The following is a 21,476-nucleotide window of genomic DNA, read 5'->3' on the forward strand; positions in this document are numbered from 1 at the left end:
GGGAGGGGCGGTGTCGTTATTATACCCACTGCACAGGGAAGCAAGACCTGAACTCAGGTCTGCCCAGCTGCAGGGCCCATGCTCCGACCTGCCACGTGGTATAGGCCTCTGTAGGGCAGCAGAGAAGAGCACTTGAGAAAAACTAGCCTGAGAAATTGGCTGCAATTTCTCACCTTACCTTCTCAGTTTTTACTCCTCCTTAATTTACAGGAATATTCCGCAGCCTCTCAGTGAAGTGAATTAATAGCAGTCTAAATCAGAAATAGCAAATAGGTTTTCCTGCCCAGCTAACTCTGATCCATTGGGAGAGGCTGCCTCAGTTATGTGTTGATATGCATCCTGAGGCTGCATCCAAGCTTATCAGAACAAGAGTGGTGATTGATTAGCAATGTCTGCCATGGGGACAGGTTTAGTGAGTGATGGCATATAAACATCATTTACTTAGTGTCCCTCGCCCATGCGATCTAGTTTTCCAAGTGGCAAATCCTTATGGGTACAGTGAAATCACACACAAGGAATCAGAAGAGTTTTAACTTCACAGTTCGTCGATCAGCAACTGAACAAATTGCTTTATGAAGTTCGCTGCCAAGTTTGTGTCCAGAAATGGGCACCTCTGTGTTCTGAGTTCTCACCAGAGTGTAAACTTCATTAGGGCAGGGATCTTTGTGTGTTCCACTTACCGCTATGTCCCAAGTACCAGAAGGACCATCTGACACAGAAGAAATGTAATAAATACTTGTTGGTTTAATACTCACTCAGAGCAAGTGCGTCGCTGGCCAGAACCAGCTTCCTTGGTCAAGAAGTCCCCCTTCAGAAACTCACAGCTTGTGGAGAATAGTGAATGGAGAAAGATTTGCACAAAGCAGTTTGTAAACCCAAAGTGATTTAATTCTGTGTATTTTTTAAAGACCCATCTAATGATGCTCATCAGGCAATCACAGCACTACAAATGGCATTTCTCGCCACACAGTTTATTTACATAAAACTCAGTAATGAAGCCATTTTGGAAGTCTCTCATCTGGGAGGGGGAATGCAGCCGTCCCGTTTCCATTTGATCCAATTATGTCCTTCACTCTCGAGGGGAAAGAAGACGGTGTAATTAGGAGGCTCAGCTTTCTCTTTCCTGGCTTTGAGAACGTGAGTTCCCAGAGTCCGTAACAGCCCATCTGCCCATGTATTGTCTCCGAGGCCCCCATGGACAGCCTGTCACAGTGCTGAGGGGACAGCACAGCTCACTCATTCGCTGGCAGCGCCTCTCGGAAATGCCAGGTGTTCTAGTTCAGCCAGAGTGGGGCATTCATAGAGGGCCAAATTCCCTCAGATTCAGCTCTGCTAACATCCCTTCTCTTCTTCGTGACAGAGAAGAGAGACCAGTCTGAAAAGCTGAGTGTATTTTCAGAAATTAAGATAAATTGGTACATGCCATCAGCACTGATGGATTAATAATGTGGCTCCAATTTCAGGCTAGGCCATCTACCTGATGGGAAAACCCCAGAAAGAGTGTCCAAATGGCTCTGAAATTTCTAGAAGAGTCATTGGCCCTTTTCCCCCCCTCTTTGTCATTCTCTCTCTTAGCCAGCAGAGAATTTCTTTCCAAGAGGCACTCTCAAAGTTCTGCTTGACAGTTAGAACCTTCCCAGTTATGGTGGTTGGATAAATGTTTACCTCCATAGCCTGGCTGACCCCTGCTCATCTCCCCCACCCTTCCCCTTGTCCTCTTACCCCATTGCAGTAGTCTGGACTCTTCGTTACAAGTGACCGAAATCCTTGTCAACCTGATTCAAGTGAAAAATCAGAACTGATTGGCCCACACAGCTGAAATTCCATCTTTATTACCAGTGTTTTGAACTCTACATCTGTTAGGTTGGCTCTCTCCTCATTGCTTAGTTCTCCCACTGGAACCTTCATCCATTCCCTCTTTTGGATCATACTTCTCTGTCTCCTCATTCTGACAGGCTCCTGTGTTTGTTTGCCTCTGCTCACAGGTAGAGCTGTCGCTCCTGCTATGCTTTAAGGGGCGGAGCCTTAGGGATTCGTCAGTGCAGAGCGACCTGTTTCACCACGTTGTGGCACTGTATGTGAGGGAGGGGTCAGAGAGGGAACAATGCCTCTTGCTCAGCACTCACCCCTTTTCCAGGCACTTTTCCCACTTCCCATATGGGACTGGCACCTCTTTAGCTGTTGCCCTGGCCATTGTTCCCAGAGTGGGTGGGTCTGCAGACGTTCTAGGACTCTGCTGAGAGACCGGCAGTTTCTGCCTCCGTCCCAACCCCCACTGATTTGCACAGAAGCAACAAGCCTTTATTTTCCCCGGCACTGGAACTGTGAGCTGTGTGGTCTGGTCTGGTGCTGGGAGCACTCCCCAGGTGTCCCTACTTTTTAAAATGCTTTCCACCAGGCTGTCGCTACCGCCACTGCTGCTGCCACCACACCATGTCCTCTCTGCCCCGGTTCCACCCCTCCTACCTGTCTGGTTGAGTATTTCTTCTTTATATCTTTGTTTGTTGGACTTCCATGCAGCTTGATTTTCTGGAACTTCTGGTTGTCTCTAGTTTTGAGGTAGTTGTATTCCTTCTTAGTTGTGGAAGGAGATGTAGCGTGTCTGTCTATGCCTCCATCTTGGCCAGAAGTGCCATAATAGGTGTTTTTAATAGCTGTTAGTGGAATTAATTCCTGATAAAGCATAATTCCCCCTGCCCTTCCCAGACTTACATCCCATCTTGGGTAATGGTGATGTGTTGGAAAAGGTACTCAGTGAAAAGGCAGGACACTGGCTTCTCATCTCTGCTCCCCATCCATCTGGGGACCCTGGACCAATTGCTTGACCTCTTGGTTCCTCACATCCCAGATGGTGCTAGTATATTTTTCCTTCCTACCCCATGAGACAGGATAAAATAAGATGCCATGGGGAAAGCTTTTTAACTTACATGGATACAAGGATAATTTGGATTAGTTGTGGCAGCAGCAAGGAGCAGAATGGGGACTGCACAGTGTCTCCAGGAGGCCAGGTCAGGATATCTGCTACTCAGATCCAGAAGAGAGGAAGTATCCACAGGACAGACAACATGGCTGAGCTGGCCTAAGAAAGATGTGGGCTTTGGGGTGATGTAAGTGGATGTGGGCTTTGGGGTGACGTAAGTGGACATCTCTTTTGTTAATAGCAGTTTGGCAAAATCTGTTACATTTCACAGCAAGCACATTCTTTGACCCAAAATTTCATGCCCAGGAGTTTATCTAAAAGACAGTGCCTAGGTGAGCAGAAATTTAGATGGGAGCTGTTTTTTTTGAAGCATCATTTACAATAGGGGAAGACTGCACATGACCCAAATGTATGTCCTTGGGGGGTAAATAAGGTAGAGCACATCCCAAAAATGGAATGGCATATGGTGACTTAGGATGGTTCCACTTTCACTTTAAGATAGTACAAGAACCGTAAGCATTCAGTAGAAACCGTACTCCAGATTTTGCAGTTTGATCTTTTCTCTGGCTGGTGATGAGCTGTACTATACTCTTCCCGTCAGCAGTGCACACGCTCGCGAGGATAAACACCGATGCTCTGCAGTGTCCTCGCTGTGTTGGCTGATGGACCCAACCGCAGGCTGATGTCAGTGTCCTGAGCATGTTTCTGGTAGGCCAGTATCCGATCAAAGGTGACATTGAGACCTGATGCCCTGAGTGCTCAGGTAACTAGGCCAGGGTCCCTTAGCTAAAAGGGGACAGAGCCAGAGCTAAATCCCAGATGTCCTGACTGAGCCCAGTGCTCACCTGGTGCAGGGGTTGGAGAAAAGATGGATCCAGCCTAGAGAAGCCATTGTTACAAGTAGGACCCAGAAGTCAGGACCAGCCCCAGGGGGGGCATAAGTTGCCTCACATGGGGGAGAAGTGATTTCCAAAGGCCAGCTCGAGGGGCACCTGCATGACAAGGCCTTGCCCTTCCCTTTCACTGCTTCTCCCAGCCCCCTGGGACTGGGACCAGCTGCAGCGTCACTGCTGGGAACCCGGTGCCCCTCCTTCACTGAGTTACCTGAGGTGCTGGGGACATCTCTGCTGCATGCAGCGTTTTCCTCTCTGCCATATGTGCCCAGACTTCCTAGAGCCATCTGCCAGGAACGGGGAAGGCATTCTGCTTGTGACTTTCAACACGCCATTTGAATTCCGTGAGCATCTCTGGGAGCCTGCCTCTCCCACCATTGCTCCAGGAAGATGGCTCAAAGGCCCTCAGGCCGCCAGGCCATGTCACTCCCTCAATAGCACACACCTGTGTCTTTGCGCCTCCATCTTTTATCACCAAAAATGACAGCAATAACTTCTTCAGGGGGTTGTTGTAAGAACTAAACAGGATAAAACATTTATTTGGCCTGGAACCAGGCAGAGAGGAGATGCTTAGGAAGTGGTAGCTGCCCTGGTCATGTTAGACAGCACAGGATGACGTACATGGGCTTCATAACCAAATCAGCTGGGCTTCGGTGAAGGTTTCCTCAGCTGGGCACTGTATGACCTTGGGAGAGTGGACTTAACTCTCTGGACTTAACTTCTTCATCTGTAAAATGGGCATGGAATAGCCCTTAATTCGTAGTGTGGGTGTGAGCGTGTTAGTCAAACTGGGTTAAAACCATAGCTCGGTGCTTGGCACATAATAACTGATCACTGAGTGGTAGCAGTTCATGTTGATGGTGTCATTGGTGTGATCGGGCTGCAGAAAGCAGGAGTGGAAAGAACTTTGAGGTTGACAAGACAAAGGCGCCAGGCCCAGCTCTGGAACAAACTGTCAGTGAGACTGTGGACAGCTGAACCTTCACCTCCTCATCTACAAGGGCACTCTCAGGGATGTCTAGAGACACAGTGTGAACTGGCAGGCACCATTACGTCGAGAGGCATATGCATCAGCTGTCGAAGTGTGGCCCCCAGATCAGCCATATCAGCAGTAGCTGGGAATCCATTAGAAATGCATGTTCTCAGGCCCTGCCACAGACCTGCTGAGTCAGACACTCTAGCGGTGGGGCCCAGTGGACTTGACTTTAATAAGCTCTCCAGAGATTCTGATGCTCGCCCAAGGTTGAAAATCATGGCTGTAATGAATAGGTGGGGTCCTGCCCAGAGAGGATGCTCAGCTTTGGCTGCTGAAGGGCAGAGAAAATGGGAGGTTGATCAACAGGTTGGCCAGCAGGTCCCAACACCTCTACCCGGCTTCCAAGGCTCTGTATCATGGGATCATCGGGTCCATCCTTGGCAGCCAGATTTTATTCCAATTCTTCCAGCAGGGTTTTAGAGCAATGACTAGGCCGTGCGTGAGTGGGTGAGTGAGTGAGCGAGTGAAGGGACTGAAGTGAGTTATTCATGGGAAGAAAAGCACATGTGCCCGAGGGAGCAGGGGAGTGAATGCCCGCAGCTGGGTTTCAACAGCAGCCACACATGGGCTCTGGGCGTGTGGGGAGGATCGGTGGTGACCGGAACAGGTAGCAGAGGACCTTGATTGGGAGCCACGTGTGGCCCCTTTGCTCTGCAGGCAGAACAAGTGCTGATAGGGGTCCTTGTGGAAACCATGACAGGGTCGGGACCCGGCTTTAGAAAGATTAAACCAGGAAGGTGCAGTCTCCCTAGAGACCTCAGATCTGCCTAGTTCTGGGGACCCAGCCCTGATTCCGCCCTGGGCTCTGCCACTTGTGAGCTCAGGAACGGTGGGGAAGGCACTTCCCCTCGCTGGGCCTCGGTTTCCTCACATGTAACGGTGTGGTAGTAGCTCCCCCCTGGGTGGTTATGAGTGTGTTCTATTTCCAAATACAAGTCAGAACCTGAAGGATCCTGCAACTTCACTGAATTTGTTAATTAAAGACAAAATAATCCTCTAATGTAAGGCACACCGCCCCCCGCCCCCTGCCCCCCACCAGCATTTTTTGGTCAACTTGACTAAACACCTAAGGATATTGTTGTAACAGTCAGATCTTTAATTTATCAATTTAAATACACATATGCTTAAACCATATTATATAAAATAATATAGTAATTTAGAAACAAATTCAAATGACTTTTAAATAAAGTAAAATTGTTTTCTCCTACTCTTTTTACCAACTGCATCCAGTAACCATTATAAACAGGCAGAACTAGTATGAGCGGGTCCTTTCTGCTGTTAAGACTTCCTGAAACATTACCTTGTTGTTCAGAACAAACTAATGCCTTCAAAATAATAGAACTTCTGGAAGACATGGATCTAATGCCATTCCTTCTCTCCTGAGGGCAGGGGCGTGGTGTGTGTGTAGTGACCTCGCCAGCAGTGACAGCTGCCGTGTGCCCAGGTAACCCCATGCGGGTTGCCCCCAGTTCTCTGTGCTGCAGAATTACCTGCTTTCAGCCCATCACAACCCTAGGAGGGAGGCACAACAATTCATCCTGTTTGCAGATGAGGAAACTGAGGCTTTCAGACTCACAGACATTGCTTAGGAGCTTGGCTTCCATCTAACTCCAGAATCGATCTCATAACGGCTACCCCATGTTCCTCCTAAGCACACAGATAATGCAGACTAATCAGCGGTGATTATTATCATATTTCCCCAAAGTGCAACACATATAGAGTTTGAACTCCATAGGGGTCCTCAGAAGAGGGGGCTGGGTGCCATCTTTTCCCTGGTGGGGTGGCCGTCCTGTTCCTGGCTGGTTTCCAGGCAGCCGGTTCCCTGACAGAGAGGTTTCTCCCCCGCCCCTGCCGCTCCTGCTTTCCTCCCCTGGACCGACCCTCCGCCCGCCCGCTGGCTCTCCGGGTCCCATTGTGTCTTCCTGATGCACATCACCACTAGTCTCTTTCCTCCTCAGTTTAGAAGATAAGAGCAAGTAATTGTCTTTTATAGACACTGTAATGAAGCCTGTCATCACACAAAAGAAGTTTGCTAATAAAATAAATCAAAGCAGCAATGAAAATGAATAGGGAGCAAGCTTTTACAATTAGATTTGTACTTGTCTCGCGGCGTGGCGCTTCCAGGGGGAAGACTGTTCCTCGGGGGGAAGGCACCGAGCGCCAAGCGTCAGGCCATGTGGAAACTCCTTAGGGTGGAACAGCCAGGCCGCCAGAGCAGGCAGGGACGGGGAGGGGGGCAGAACGTTGCAGCAGAGAGGGGCTGCAAAAATGCCATCACAGTGGCCTGTATTTGTCTCCATCCAGATAGAACGGGGTCCCACCGAACATGGTTCTGGCTGCGGTCAGCACTGCAACCCCCTGCTCTGCCACCAGCTGGACTCGTGCCGGCACGTTACCTGGGGCAGAGGGGAGCACTCTTGGGCGCCTGGCCCTCTCGTTCTTCCGCTCGGTTGCAGGTTCTGCCACCAACTCAGTTAGAACTCTTGTGAACACCTAGCATGAGGTCACACGACTGCACAAGGCGGCGTTGGGACGGGAGAGGCGGGGGTGCTCATCACGCCCGAGCTGTGGTGTTCGTGGGTCTTGAATGGCTGTTGCCTCAGCTGTGAAGGACGTAGGGGAGGGCCCTAAATGTACACAGGTGCACGGGTAGGTGACCTGGCCATGAGCAGAACCACATGACCTGGGATCCAGGACCAGCTCCCCAGCCCAGGGCAAATCAGGACACTGTTCTTTGCCTCCGGCTCTTAACATGTCCTTGGAAGGAGAGCCCCCTCCAGACTGGGGATCCTGCCATGTAACCAGCCACCACCGTGGGGGCGTTGGCTGCTGTGTAAGATGCATTCTGGGTGGCAGAGAGTTCTGCAGGGCTGGGTGTGCCCCGCACTGGGCCCTTCGCAGGCTGCTCAGGTGCTCCCAGAGGACTCAGGAGTTGGCCACAGCTTTAGCTGAACAGGTGTGTCTATCCCTCTAAAGGCGGTTCCCATTCTGAGTGGGCCATCAGTGAGTCCTGCCCAGGGCAGGACAGGGCAGCCAGGACTCCTCTGGGCTCTGGATATCCCTCTCAGCAGATCAAGGTCACCCCAGTCCCTCAGGCACCTTCAGGCTGATGGCCAGCATGGTCAATGCCAAAGAAACCCGAGGTCACGGCAAAGAAAAGGATTTGGAAATTGATCATCTGTCTGCATGAAGGAAGGTTCCTTGCCAGGCAGAGCTGGAGAAGCAGCCTTGTTAGCTAATGCGAGTTTAATACGGAGTTGAGAGAGCGGGACGCCGGCCTAGCCAGCTGCCCAGGAGGCGTTCAAAAATAGAGCAGGGTTAGGTGTCCCCCACCTGCTCAGCGCGCTCCACCTCCCAAAAGACAGGGGCAACCCAGCAGCGTCCTGGGCAATATCCGCCAGACAAAAGCATCACTTCCACATCAATCACTTTGTATAAAAGAAGAGTTATTGTTATGGGATCCTGGCGCCTGATCAATATCTCCTGCTTTGAAAATAAACTTCTTGGCTTGGCCTTGACATTAATCTACCATCAGGAGCCCATTATCTCAAGACCAATGTTCTGTTCTATTGACTTGCTCGATTTTTTTTCTCCCCCAAGATCAGAATATAATTGCATTTCTCCAGGCAGCACTTCTACTAATTGCAGCCCCATACATACGTATCCCGTTGCAGAAAGCTGGGGGCAGAGCACATCTAGGGTGGGCAGGAGGTCCAGGGGGACTGGGAGCCCTCACGTGCATGAGGTAGACAGAAGAATGGCCCTTCTAGAGCCCCCAACTTAAGACATTAACCAAATCCCCAATACCCCATTGAGCAGTTCAAGCCGGAAAAGGCTCTTTGGCACAAAATCAGCATTGTAGGTATCTCCACCCCTCCTACTCATTCCACAAATGAGGACATGGTAACAGGATTAACATAATGTCCGGAATGCAGCTGGGTCCCACCATTGCCACAGCCATGACTGCCTTGTACCTGCAGGAGCCTCCCAGGCCTTCCCTCCCCCAAGCCTGCGCCCTGCTGGCCGTCCAGTGCACAGGTGGTCAGTCACCTTTGTGAATGGAAATTGGATGATGTTGTCTCCCGCACTGAAGACTTCCAGTGAAGACTCCCTATTCTGCCCTTGAAGACCCTTATGATTGTCCCTGCTCACCTCTCTGACCTCCCCTCCCATCACTTCTCCCTCTGCCCAGGCCTCTGGCTTGCTTTGTCCACCTCAGGGCCTTTGCACTTGCTCTTCTTTCCACGTGCTCTCGCCCTCCTCAGATCTTTGTTTAAGTCTTGCCTCAACTACCCCTGGCTGGATGAGGCCTTCCCTGACAGGTGTGGGTGACAGCCGCCCACACATCCATACAGGAGTCTATCCAGGGACCTCGCTGTGGCTTCCTTGTAGCACATACCGCCGTCTGAAACTGTCTCCCTGCATCAGCCACCCCCACAACGTAGCACCTTGTAAGGGTAATGAACGGTTATTATCTGCAAGTGTGTGTGGAGCAGGGATTTGGGAGTGGCTCAGCAGCATGGCTCTGCCTGGGTCTGCCTCGAAGTTTAGTCCGAGTGTCAGCCAAGGCTGCGGTCATCTGACAGCTTGACTGGGGCTGGGGCATCGGCTTCTAAGATGGCTCGTTCACGTGGCTGGCGAGGCAGCACTGTTAGCAGGAGGCCCCCTCCCCCCACCCAGACCTCTCCACAGGGCTGCGTGAGTACCCCAAAGCAGGGCCCCCAGGGAGTAAGGCAGGAGCCCTGTCCTGTCTGCAGTGTCCTGTTGGCCACACAGTTCAGTCCTCAGGTGACGCATGTGGGAGGGAACTCCCTAGGGTGTGAATACCAGGAGGTGAGGATCACTGGGAGGCATCTTGGAGGCTGCACCATACTCCCCGACCCCCGTGCAAGTGGGAGGCCCTGGCTGACTTCCTCACTTCTCTGTGTGCTCAGCACAGTGTTTGGCACACAGCAGAGACTCCACAAATATTAGTCAAATGTGTGATGAACCGCTGTGGCAGGTAACACTGCTATGTCTGAGGGCCAGGTCTTGTGCTAAGCACCTCACATGCAATCTCTCATCTCCCAGGCCCACCCCTTTTAATCCTTTACAAGTGAGGAAACTAAGCCTCAAAGTCACAAAGCTGAGAAGTGGCTGAGGCAGGATTTGAAACCAGGACTGCCAAGAAGGGTTCTTTTAGGCTGGGCCCCTCCATGGGTGTGAGTCAGCGTGGATTGTACAATACTTACTAAGAGTTCTCAAATTGCTGTCAGACCAAACTCAGGAGCTCTTCATAATGCCAAGCATGGAGGGAGACGCAAGGAGAAGCATCAGGTCCCTCCCTGCAGCCGTCCCCAGCCGCAGGGCTTAGTGAGCCAGACTGCAGAGAAGTCACTGCTCAGGATGACCCAGCGAGAGGCATGCAGATCCAGGAGGAACCTCCAGGACCTAATGCCACAGTTAGTGAATAGAGCCCGTGTGCTACCCTGTCCCCTCATACCTGGCAGACCTCCCGAAGCGGTCGCCCACTGAGCTCCTGATGCCCCCCTAGAATTCTTCTCAGCAGAGTACGTGGCACCCACCGTAGTTCAGAGCTCAGACTCCGGAGTCGACTGCAGCTGAGTGTGAACTCTGGCTCCACTGCTCACTAACCCTCTAAGCTTCTCTGGGTCTCAGTTTCCTCATCTGTAAAATGGAGCTCTGTCACCCGCTCCTCTGGAGGTGTTCTGACGAGCCTGAACTGCAGCTCTGCATATGAAGCTCACAGCACAGGGTCTGGCACTGAGGAAGCACTCGACTGTTTATCACTGTTTTCCTCCGTACCCAGTGCTGTGAACGGGTTTTTAGTAGACAGTCCAAGCTGATGCTTTTGATAAATACACCAAGGAAGGGACGGTGAATTGGACGCCGAAATGTCATCTTCTCTCTCCCTTCTCACCCTGCAGGTGTGGATGTGTGGGGGCCGCATGGAGGATATCCCCTGCTCCAGGGTGGGCCACATCTACAGGAAGTATGTACCCTACAAAGTCCCTGCTGGAGTCAGCCTGGCCAGGGTAAGCTGGTGGCTCTCCTGGGGCAGTGGTGGGAGGGGGGGGCTGGTACCCAGAACCCCAGGCCACATGATCCCTAGGTGTGCCCCCCCCCCCACTCTCCAGGTGAAACCCAGTATAAAAGAACTTAAAGCCCTGTTTACCCACTGATTACCTGTGTGACCGCAGGAAATTGTTTAATGCCTCTGGGCCTGTGCTTCTGTCTCTTTAAAAGATAAGCTAATTTTTTCCAGCTCTCAGCATTGCCAGGAGAACTAAGGAGATGGCACCATTTTGTGTCATGAACAAGGTGATTTGAGGTGGTAGACATAGGAACACTGTTATTTATATGTGTTTAAATTAGACATGTATTCGTGTGGCACACTTGTGATTTCACAGACATCATTAATTAGGATATAGCTAAAGCAGGTGCAAAGTTTGATAGGAGTGATTTAAAGCAACATGTTGCATACATATGAATGCAGGTTGAGTGGTGTGTTTGGGAAAGCCTGAGACAAGGCACTTAAGAGTTCCTGGCACAGGGGCAGTTAATCAGTGTCAACGTCTTCCTGTTCTCCCCACCCCTCCCCACTTCTATTGCCAAAAATTCTGTGTCAAACTGCTTCATGCCTTCAAATGGTTTGTATTCATCATTGCTTGAATTAAATTGGCTGCTGGCTACAGATGGAGATCTGTTAGCCAGAGGTTTGTTTTTTGTTTGTTTTGGTGGGGTTCTTTGAGAGGGTACAGTTGCATGAGTGATATTTCACTAAGCTTTAATAATAAATTTTAGAATACTAAATGTCTTGAGGAAAAAAAAATCTGGGTGACCACAAAAGAAAACCGAAGGGGAGAGAGTGTCCCTAGAAGGTAAAGCGGGCCGCAGGAAGGTTTGGGGAAAGCTGGAAAGGTCACCTGCACAGCTTTGCTCATGGGGACACCCCACCCCACTCCTCCACCACCCGGCAGAGCCCCCCTTGTAAGCCTGTTGGTGTCAGCCTCCTTGACCCAGGCCGCTGCCTCCCCCTCCTGTGTCACCTGACAGTCGACGACATGCAGGATTATAGCCCCTGGGTCCTGGAAGAGCCCCTGTCCTGCGATTACAAGAAGACTTGAGAGACCCAAGCGGCAGCGGGACTCCCCAGCTCCTTCCAAGGATGGGGAGCAGTCTCGGGAGGCGGCTTGCTACTGGGCTATGGGCCGGCCTAGAAGGAAAAGAGAGCCGGCAGTGCCCTCTAGTGACCCGAGGTTGCAACAACAACCGCGCCGGCTATCTGCGCTGGGGACAGCTCCGTCCGACCTGGGGCGGGTTCTAGATTGAGCAAAAGAGGCAGGAATCGTGATTCATCTGAAATAGCATTTTCAGTCTCAGAGGTGTCAGGCAGGAAAACAGGGCAAAGTGGCTCAGAGAGCCAAGGTCGACTCTTCCAGCTCTTAGGGACGGTGCCTGAACAGAACCATTCCCAAAGCATCCTTTCCCTATCAGCTGTCATTGATGAGATCGCCTGATTCCAGAACCATAGGTGGACTCGGTGGGTAACAGCTAACTGAAGTAACACATAAACACTTCTGTGAGCTAGGCCTCTCGCAAAGCATCCTACCTACTTATCTCCCTTGCTTCTCACTTGTTTTCAATCCCCATTTTAGAGATAAGGAAAATGAAACCTACAGAGATTAAGTACAGAGTCAGGATTTAAACCCACTGAGGCCTGACGGGTGCCTGGGATGGAGCCTTTGTCCCTTAAATAGTGACTGCTAATGTCAGTACCGATACCCATGTCAGCATCAACATTAGCAAGACTGAGAAGTTCATTTCCGTGTCTTATCTGAATTCTGTTTTTACATGTTACCTTCTTTCTGTATATACTGAGTCAGTCTCCTGTGCCTTTGAACCAGGTGACAATCCAAGAGGCGCCCCACATAAGTTTGCAGGACCACAGAGCTGCCTGACCTCCGATCTTAGTGTCTTAACTACCCTCCTTTAGTTGCAGATCAGATTTTAAATGTTTGCTCCCTGTTTAACAACCAGTTTCTTCTAGGACATTATCTCTAGGAGCATCATTTTGGTAGATTTGAGGAGTGGTATTCTCAAAGCCTTGAGAGGGCCCCATAAAGAGGGCATCCAAGGTCTTACTGAAGCCAGGACAAGCAGGCAGACGTCAGTGAAGGAGCAACGCAGGAAGGAGGCACTAACCACCAGGGGCCTGCCCTCAGAACAAGCAGCCAGTCTTAACTGGTTAAAGGGGTCTTAGGGAAGGCAGTACCAGAAACCCACTCAAACTTGGCAAAAACAAAACTGGAGACTCACTGCAAGAATTGCGTAAGTCTCTGTGATCCAAGCACAAGAGGAGCAGGACTGGGACCCAGAACTCGGGAGGTGTTGGCAGGACTGCACAGCCCACTGAAACTCCAGGGTCCTTTTCATGATTCTCCCAAGGGGAGAGGCACTAGAAACAAATGTAAAGTCCTTTACATTGGTCCAAACAGTGAGCTGTACAAAAGTTCAAGATCTGGAAGAAATGCTTTATTAAGTCATAGCTGGAAAATGCAGTGTTCATTAAAATAGTCATATAAATATCAACTAAAATTAAAATATTATGTGATTCGATCCTTTAAGAATAACACTGGTGAATTCCGGCCCATTTCCTTGGTCAGATAGGCCACGCTTGCCTGGGGCTTGAGCAGAATAGACAGGGAGCCAGAGGACCTGGGTGGGCAGCCTAGGGAAGGAGTTCAGGCTCTGCAGGCTCCACCTTCCTCTGAGCACACTGTTAAATTAAACTCAGCCTTTGCTGTGCAGGGGCCTGCTAGAGTAGCACTGTTCTTGAACTGTGTTCTAACCCAGCGTTGACCTCTTCAGCACTCAGGAAGAAGGAGGTGGTGGCAAGGAGACCCCTTAGTTTCCTGGTCCCAAACGCAGAGTCAGCATGGCTGAGGAGTTGGTGTGAGGGCCTCCCTCCTGAGGGCTTCCTCCTCACTCAGGAGTCACCAAACTGTTTTGTGTGTCGCCTGTGAGCTAAGAAGATTATTTTTGTGACACATAAAAATCAAATTTCTTTTTTTTTAATTTTTAAAATTGATTTTAGAGAGCGAGAGAAAGAGAGACTTGTTGTTCCACTTATTTATGCAATCGTTGGTTGCTTCTCATGTATACCCTAGCCGGGGATTGAACCTGCAACCCTAGTATATGAGGACAATGCTCTAACCAACTGAGCTGCGCAGCCAGGGCATGAAAATCAAATTTCAATGTCCATATAGTTTTATTGGAACACAGCCACACGCACTCATTTACATGGTGTCTAGGGCTGCTCTATAGCTACATCATCAGAGTTGAGATCATATGGTCTGCAAAGCCTAAAATATTTACTATCTGGCCCTTTATAGAAAGCATTTGCCAACCCTGCCCTGCCTTAGAGCAGCCATTTACACCGAGGTGTGAATGACTGATAACAGTCTCAGTGCTGACTCCCTTTTACCCTTCAGAACTTTGGATTGGAGTAGGAAAAAAAAAAATGTTTTTATGATAGAGAGAAAGCCTGGAGACTTACATGTGTGTGTTTGGGGGGGGGGGTGGCGGAGGCAATTTCTGGCAACAGCAGGATTAGAAGGAGGTGTTTTGGAGCAAAACTTCCCCTGAATCTGGGAGTTGTATTCTTCCAGAGCCAGTGACAGGTTTTCAGCAAGAGGCATCTACACGGCAGATGGAATAAGGAATGTTCATCTCAGTTACAAAGAATTGACTTTTCCTCTATCGCCAGGTCTGCTCACTGGTGCCTCTATTTGCCAATAATGTAGTTGTCATTTTTTTAATTCTTGATTATCCTTATGCTTTATAATAAAAATAGCAACAACTGTCCCACCTCAAAAAATTATTTAATATTCCAGCTGGTGATGGAATCCTACTTTTGGTTGCAAATTATAGTTTGTTTTGACCGTGCAACTTGGTTAGCGCTCTTAGTTGAAAACGACAGAAACCCAACTCAAACTGGCCTAAGCAGAAAGGGACTTGACTGACTCATGTATGTGGAAAAAGTCCCAAGGTGGTTCAGGCTTCAGGCAGGCTGGATTCAGGTACTAAAAGGAGGCATGTCCAGCCCTCAGCTCTGCTGCTTTCTGGGTTGACTTCAGCTTTGGACGGCTTTGTGTATAGCCTAGCTGCCCTGGCTAGCATCTTACCCATCCCAGTGTACCCAGCAATCCAAGCAGAAACGCAGCAGTTCTTCCCCACAGTTCCAGCAAAAATTCCAGAGCTAGTAACTGCCTGTTGATTCTGATTGGGTTGGCGTAGATCACATGCTCACTGACCAATCCCTGTGGCCAGGGCTGTCTGTATTCCCATTAAACAAGCCTTTTCACGTAATAGTGAGGCAGAGGTGAGTCCGCAAAGGAAAACCAGTTGGGAAACTATCACTAGAAAAAGAGGGGAGTAGAAAATAGGCAGGCAAAGCAACAGCAGCCTGTTATCCAACTATAGTTGTAGTCTTAAAACACTCGTAAATATCAGATGTACCGAAGGCTTAAAAACACGGTGGGGCGAGGGTGATTGATACAACAACGTAAAATAAGACAGACCGACCTCCATCTCCAGAACCCTTTGCGCCCCACACCCAGGCCTTAGCCCCTCAGAGCGCCTGATCCTTGGACCTGCCTGTCGCCCCTCCAGAACCTGAAGCGAGTGGCGGAAGTGTGGATGGACGAATACGCGGAGCACATCTACCAGCGCCGGCCGGAGTACCGCCACCTCTCCGCTGGGGACGTAGCCGCCCAGAAGAAGCTCCGCAGCTCCCTAAACTGCAAGAGTTTCAAGTGGTTTATGACCAAGATCGCCTGGGACCTGCCCAAATTCTACCCGCCCGTGGAGCCCCCGGCCGCAGCTTGGGGGGAGGTGAGTCTGGAGGACAGGGCCGGCTACGTTATTGGGGCGCAGTGCAAAATGAACGCGCGGACCCGTACTCACAAGACAAAGACAAGAAAACGTACTGCTCAGGGTATAGAATACAAAACTTCCCCTCGCCTTTCCCAGTCTCGCTAGCCTCGCTGTAGTTTTTGTTGTTGTTTGGGGGACTGTTTTGGGTTTTGTTCTTGCTGTTTAATGACCCAAGTAGAGAAAAAGTAAAACTTTTAAATGATTAGCATACATTTTACGGTTCGCCTTTATATTATGCCCTGCCAATTGTAAATGCACACAGAAGGGCATTTAACGTATGTGCGGAATCGGTGAAATTTCACCGTTTGTATTTCAGACCTTGTACACACATGTATTTCTTACCAAAACCGGGGAAACATGGCACAAAATGAACTAAGCTGGTTTATTTCACTGTCTACCTCGGGCTTGCTGATGAGTGAGGTAGAACAGAAGGAAAAGGAACTACGGGTGACCCTGTACTTCCTGTTCCTTCTGGGTGGTCTGCTACTTAATGATTGGCTGATCCAGGGAAGCCACACAGGTAAGAAAGGACAGGACAGAGCTCCTGGGTCCTTCCTGGGTCCTAGAATGCTATTCAGCCGAACCGCGTTCTGGTCGGAAAGAAAAGTGTGGCCTCCTTTCCAGCCCCCACTTAGTCGGCACCCCCACTTACTCATATAAGGACCACACACACTCGCTCTGAGCCTTGCTGAGCTCTCCCCGGCATGGGGGACCCCCGGGATTCTGGGCACCGCAGGCGCTGTAGGCCAATGCAGCAGCAGGAACGTGGGTGCTCGTATAGCATGTGTCGCCTCTGCTCACAGGCCTGCACCCTCGTCCTGTCGTCGCATTTCACTTAAAAGTTCAAAGGCACACCATTAACAATTGTAAGACAGCTTTAATCCAGCAGGGGCCCTTCTGCGCTGCTGGGGGAGCCAGACAGTCCTCCCCAGGGAGGAGCACTCAGTCACCGGCTCCTGGGGCTCCAAGTTCAGAGGACCCACTCACTTGCACATGGATATAATGGGGAGAGGGATCAAATTCTCTGAGAGTGGGTTGCGGAGTCCTGCCTTTAACACCCCCTCGCCTCCAGGCCCCACCCCACCCTGAGAGGCCTGCTCTAAGACCGGCAGGGTTTAGAGGCACTCCTCTCTGTGGACCGAGCGTCCTTTATTGAGGGCTCCCAGCACTACCCCCAGCCCCGGGCAGGCTTCATGAGGACAGTTCAGAGCTCAACCCCTCTGATGTCTCTGCTTCGGTTCCCTCTTCCACCCCACAGGGACCCCCAAGGGAATCTTGAGGTACTCACTGGTCCACTCTTTCCCTCTTCCTTGTCCAGATTCGCAGTGTGGGCACAGGGCTGTGTGCAGACACGAAGCATGGGGCCCTGGGCTCCCCGCTGAGGCTGGAGAGCTGCGTCCGGGGCCGCGGGGAGGCCGCATGGAACAACATGCAGGTAAGGGCCACTCCCGGGGGCTGGCAGCCAGGTTCTCTGTGCTCACATGGGAGGGACAGGGAGCGATAGGCCACAGTCAATGCTGAGTGACAAGAGTCAGCCTAGGGGACGAGTTATAAAAGCTTCCTGAACACTTTGGAAAGAGGAATCCTTCATATTGCAATAAAACCACTGATGTGAACTGTTGGTTACAAATGTTGGAAACGCAGTGCAGATTTGCCTTCAACCAAAAGAGGGAGTGACTGGCTTCTGTCACTGAAGTCTAGAGGATGTTGTCGGGGTCTCTCCAGGGTCTCCAGCCTGCCTCTTCCCATGCAGTGGCAGTGCGACACCTGCACCCTCCAGTGGGATGGCCTGCCCCTCCCCAGAGATCTGGAGAAGCCCGGGGGCTCTCCCATGTCAGCTCCCCTGGGCCAGTCACAGTGGGGATATGATAACAGCCGTCATGTTGACCAGACCTAAGTTGCATGCTCACTTCTGCAGCCTCACCTAAGGGAGAAGGGGAACAGAGGCTGGGTTGGTTCCCCAAGAGATGTTCTCAATAGCATGAGGCATGGAAGCCAGCCTTGCCAGAAAAGCCACCACGCTCGGAAACTGCATTTAGCTTTTGGTCATCCCGTCCTCCACACAGTTCGCCCCAATATTAAATCACATGGCGTCCTCCGAATCTTGGCTCAAGGGAATCTTTTAATAGTCTCCTTACTGTAGATTTGTGGCATTTTGGAAGTGTACACTGAGAGAAGCCTATAAGGCAGGTCCCGCACAGACAGAAGTCAGAAGGTCACGGCCCACTCACCGAGAACAGCCAGCACCACCTCTTGTACGGGCACAGCGCCCAGCCTGCCCATCCGTGCCCTCCCTCTGAAGTGCTTGCCGCTCCCCGCCCCCATGTCCTTTCTCATTGGATAGTGGTTCTCCTTGACTAATTCTTCTGAATTCCCCAAGGCCGTGATGTGTTGGCTTTGGTTCCAAATAAGGTGGTGGGGGGTGGGGGATAAAGCCAGTACAAGATTCCCCAGAAGTTGGTAACTTTTGAAGCTGGGTGATGGGAGCAGATGTGTTCAATATACCCTTTTTCTCGGCCTCTGTGTTTCAATTTTTCCATAATTATTAAAAAAAAAAAAAGGCGCCTCGCATTGCCATCCCTGTCCCGATGTCCCTGTGTGCGCAGGTGTTCACCTTCACCTGGAGGGAGGACATCCGGCCTGGAGACCCCCAGCACACCAAGAAGTTCTGCTTCGACGCCATCTCGCACACCAGCCCCGTCACGCTGTACGACTGCCACAGCATGAAGGGAAACCAGCTGTGGAAGTACCGAAAAGTAAGGCAGGACACGTGGGGGGAACAGGGTGGCTGCCTTGATTTAAAAAAAAAGAAGAAAGAAATAGGGAAAGCAGTGTAGTGCCTCCTCCTCCCACCACGCACACACACTCACAGGTGGGCTCCACGAATCTGCCACGCCTGACTTTTCAGACATTCAAGAGAAGCCAGAAATCCAGACTTTTATGTAAAAATCTCTAGAATCTTAAATGTTGGTAGCCAAGTCCATTACACACACACATGTATGCGTGCACATACAATGAGGACCCATGAAACTCGACTGGAGACGAGCAGGGATTGGGGTGCAGGCCCGGGAGCACACGCTTCACTTGTGCCCCATCCCGGTGGGCCCGGTGATGCCCTGCAAGGGAGGCAGGCGGGGTCTCGCCCCTGCGTACTCAGGAGGAGAGCCACACAGGCCTGCGCGCGACTGGCCCGTCCCTGCCTCCCTGCCCTGCTGCTGTTCCGCTGCTGCTGTTTGCTCCTTCTCCCCAGTGCTGCCCGGCTGATAAACCTCATGTTTTGCAGGACAAGACCCTGTACCACCCCGTCAGCGGCAGTTGCATGGATTGCAGCGAAAGTGACCACAGGATCTTCATGAACACCTGCAACCCCTCCTCTCCCACCCAGCAGTGGCTGTTTGAACACACCAACTCAACAGTCCTGGAAAAATTCAACAGAAACTGAGCCCACGCGTCTCCAGGGCAGGCCTGGCGGGGTCCTGCCTGCTCCTCACTGCCGGGCTTTCGTGAGCACCGGGATGGAAGGGCGCTGGCCAACCAGTTCAGGGTGATAGGGACTTCCGCCTGGTGTTGGAGGCCCTGAGCTGAGCAGGTGGTGTGGGGAGCAGCCCCACAAGAGGCCCCGCGAGCGTCAGAGCCTGCTGTCACTCCCGATGGCGTCATGGGAATCCAGGCGGGCCTGCTCAACTGTGTCACCTTGTTCCCTTGTGCATTATGCGGGAGAAATCCCAGGGCAGCCCAAGGCCACCCACAAACGAGGCTGTATATGACAGTTCTTTAGAAAGAGAAGCAAGTTGTGCCTGTTTGGGGCAGCTTTTAGCTCATTGCCACCCACCTGCGAGGGGAAGAGAAGGAAGTGTTTCTCGAGGCTGCTGGTTGCAGCCTTTTAGTGTCGGCCTGTGGTGGGGGTAACTGCAGTTACTGCCCAGCTTCTGTCCTCTGTCACGGGTAGCGCAGGCGAAGGCCACGCCTGGGGCCCTCAGAGTGTCCACTGCTGCACACCGGCCAGCCGCCAGGCCCGGGGTCGGAAGCTGGCCCCCGGGGGCATTCCTTTGCAGCCAGGACCTACCAGGTTTGCGCTTGCTCTCTGGGTACTTGAAAGGCCTGTGTTAGCTCCCTCCAGGCACAAGGACAGCCCAGCCACCAGCTTTTTCAGACTGTGTTTCCTGTGGCCATCGGCCCATGGAAAAGGCCTAGTGAAAGATCTCCAAACCAGAAATTCTGGCAGAATTTCCTTGGTCAGTGCTTCCATTTCCTCTTCTCTTCTCTTCTTTCCTTCCCTCTCTCTCTCTTCCTCCCTCTTTCTCCGTCTCTCTCTCTCTCTCCCCCTTGAGACAGCAGCAGAGGTGTGAGGTGCTCACCTCACAAACTCCGGAGGCCTCCAGGGTAGTCCATGGCCAAGATGCCTAGTCTCTGACCTCATCACAGTTCTAGTTCTCATATCGAACTCTAGAATTTTTAAAGACGTCTATAATTTGGTCACTAACTAGAAGGCTACACAGAATTCTGGCATTCTGGCATCCCATACGGATTCCTAGAATGGTGTGATCCAAGGAGCCAGCCAGGTATCGTACCACGGAGGCAGCCCTCAGTCTGGAGGCAACCCATGAAGCCCCAGGGTGGTGGCGTTGGGGGAGGTGGCAGGCTGTGTCCATCGGCTCCTGCCAGACACCTTGTTATGTCATGGTCCTCAGCGCAGACCTGAAACCCTGCACCTCCCACCGTCCCAGCCGCAGTGGAGAAAAGAATCCAATGTCCCAGGAACAGATGCACACCCAGCTCCATGCCAGTCTGTCCTGTTTACCTTTTGCTTTGTTAATTACATGTCAGTCTCCCAGAGGGCTCCCAAACTAATAGGAAGCTTTTCCGTAACCAGCTTGCCACCCACTGATGCAGAAATGGAAATTGCGTTCTGCAACCTATGGCTTCCATCAGCTAGCCCAGGAAATACTTGAAATCAGTATTCCAATTAGACTTGGGTCTTGATTGTATTATTTGCCAATTAAATAACTGAGACATAAATCTGGGAACAGAGCCACAAATCTGCCTTTGAGATGCTGGCTGATCTCAAGGCCATCCGTGATCTTGGGGAGGGAGGAATAAACATTCCTGGTCACGACTACCCCAATTAAGTGTGCAGCTGGCAAAGCGTTACTTCTACTTCTCCCCCCTCACCCCCCGCCCCCATACACACCCAGCTCTGGCCACCTCTCTGCAGGAGAGGCTGCCCCTGTGCTGGCAGAGCTTGCTCCTTGAGCCCTAGTGTCTTTTCCAGATGAGTGTTACATCTTTAGAAATGGTCCTCAACAGAAAGGAGTCAAAAGATGAGGCCCATCCCAGAATCTAGGATAACAAGAGGGTTGCACTTTAGAGAGTCGAGTTAGGACGCATCATCAGAGAGCAATGCAGCATCATTCAAATAAAAACTGTGCCTTTTAAAAAGAAAAAAATGCAAATGTACAGCAAATCCCTAAACTTGAACCATTTCCTAGTGCCTTGCTATACAAACATAGAGAGGCAGGGGTTAGGGGGAGGGGGTTTTGGTGGTGTGGGCAGTTCGTATTGGATGAGTGTGTTTCTTCATGTCTAATTTCAAGCAGGAGACGTTGGGTCTAGAGCAGGATCTGAGGGGGAGATACCCCCCCAGGGCAGAGTCCAGAAGTTGTTCCAGTTAGTGTCACACTCCAGACTG

The 21,476-nt window shown here is 51.2% G+C and overlaps 1 protein-coding gene across 1 annotated transcript in view; it reads left to right on the plus strand.

Moving 5' to 3' along the window:
• GALNT10 (polypeptide N-acetylgalactosaminyltransferase 10) overlaps positions 1 to 19,329 on the plus strand; it is a 165,378-nt gene extending 146,049 nt beyond the window's left edge. Inside the window, exons 8-12 of the mRNA XM_090288469.1 lie at positions 10,777 to 10,884; positions 15,524 to 15,745; positions 17,106 to 17,222; positions 18,394 to 18,543; positions 19,071 to 19,329. Of these exons, the coding sequence (XP_090144595.1) occupies positions 10,777 to 10,884; positions 15,524 to 15,745; positions 17,106 to 17,222; positions 18,394 to 18,543; positions 19,071 to 19,229 (756 nt within the window). The 3' untranslated portion in view covers positions 19,230 to 19,329. The remainder of the gene's footprint in view (positions 1 to 10,776; positions 10,885 to 15,523; positions 15,746 to 17,105; positions 17,223 to 18,393; positions 18,544 to 19,070) is intronic.
• Positions 19,330 to 21,476: the final 2,147 nt, after the last annotated feature.

This window comes from Furipterus horrens, unplaced genomic scaffold (genome assembly GCF_987537825.1).
Source record: "Furipterus horrens unplaced genomic scaffold, mFurHor1.1.pri manual_scaffold_10, whole genome shotgun sequence".
In the NCBI taxonomy this organism is placed as follows: Eukaryota; Metazoa; Chordata; class Mammalia; order Chiroptera; family Furipteridae; genus Furipterus; species Furipterus horrens.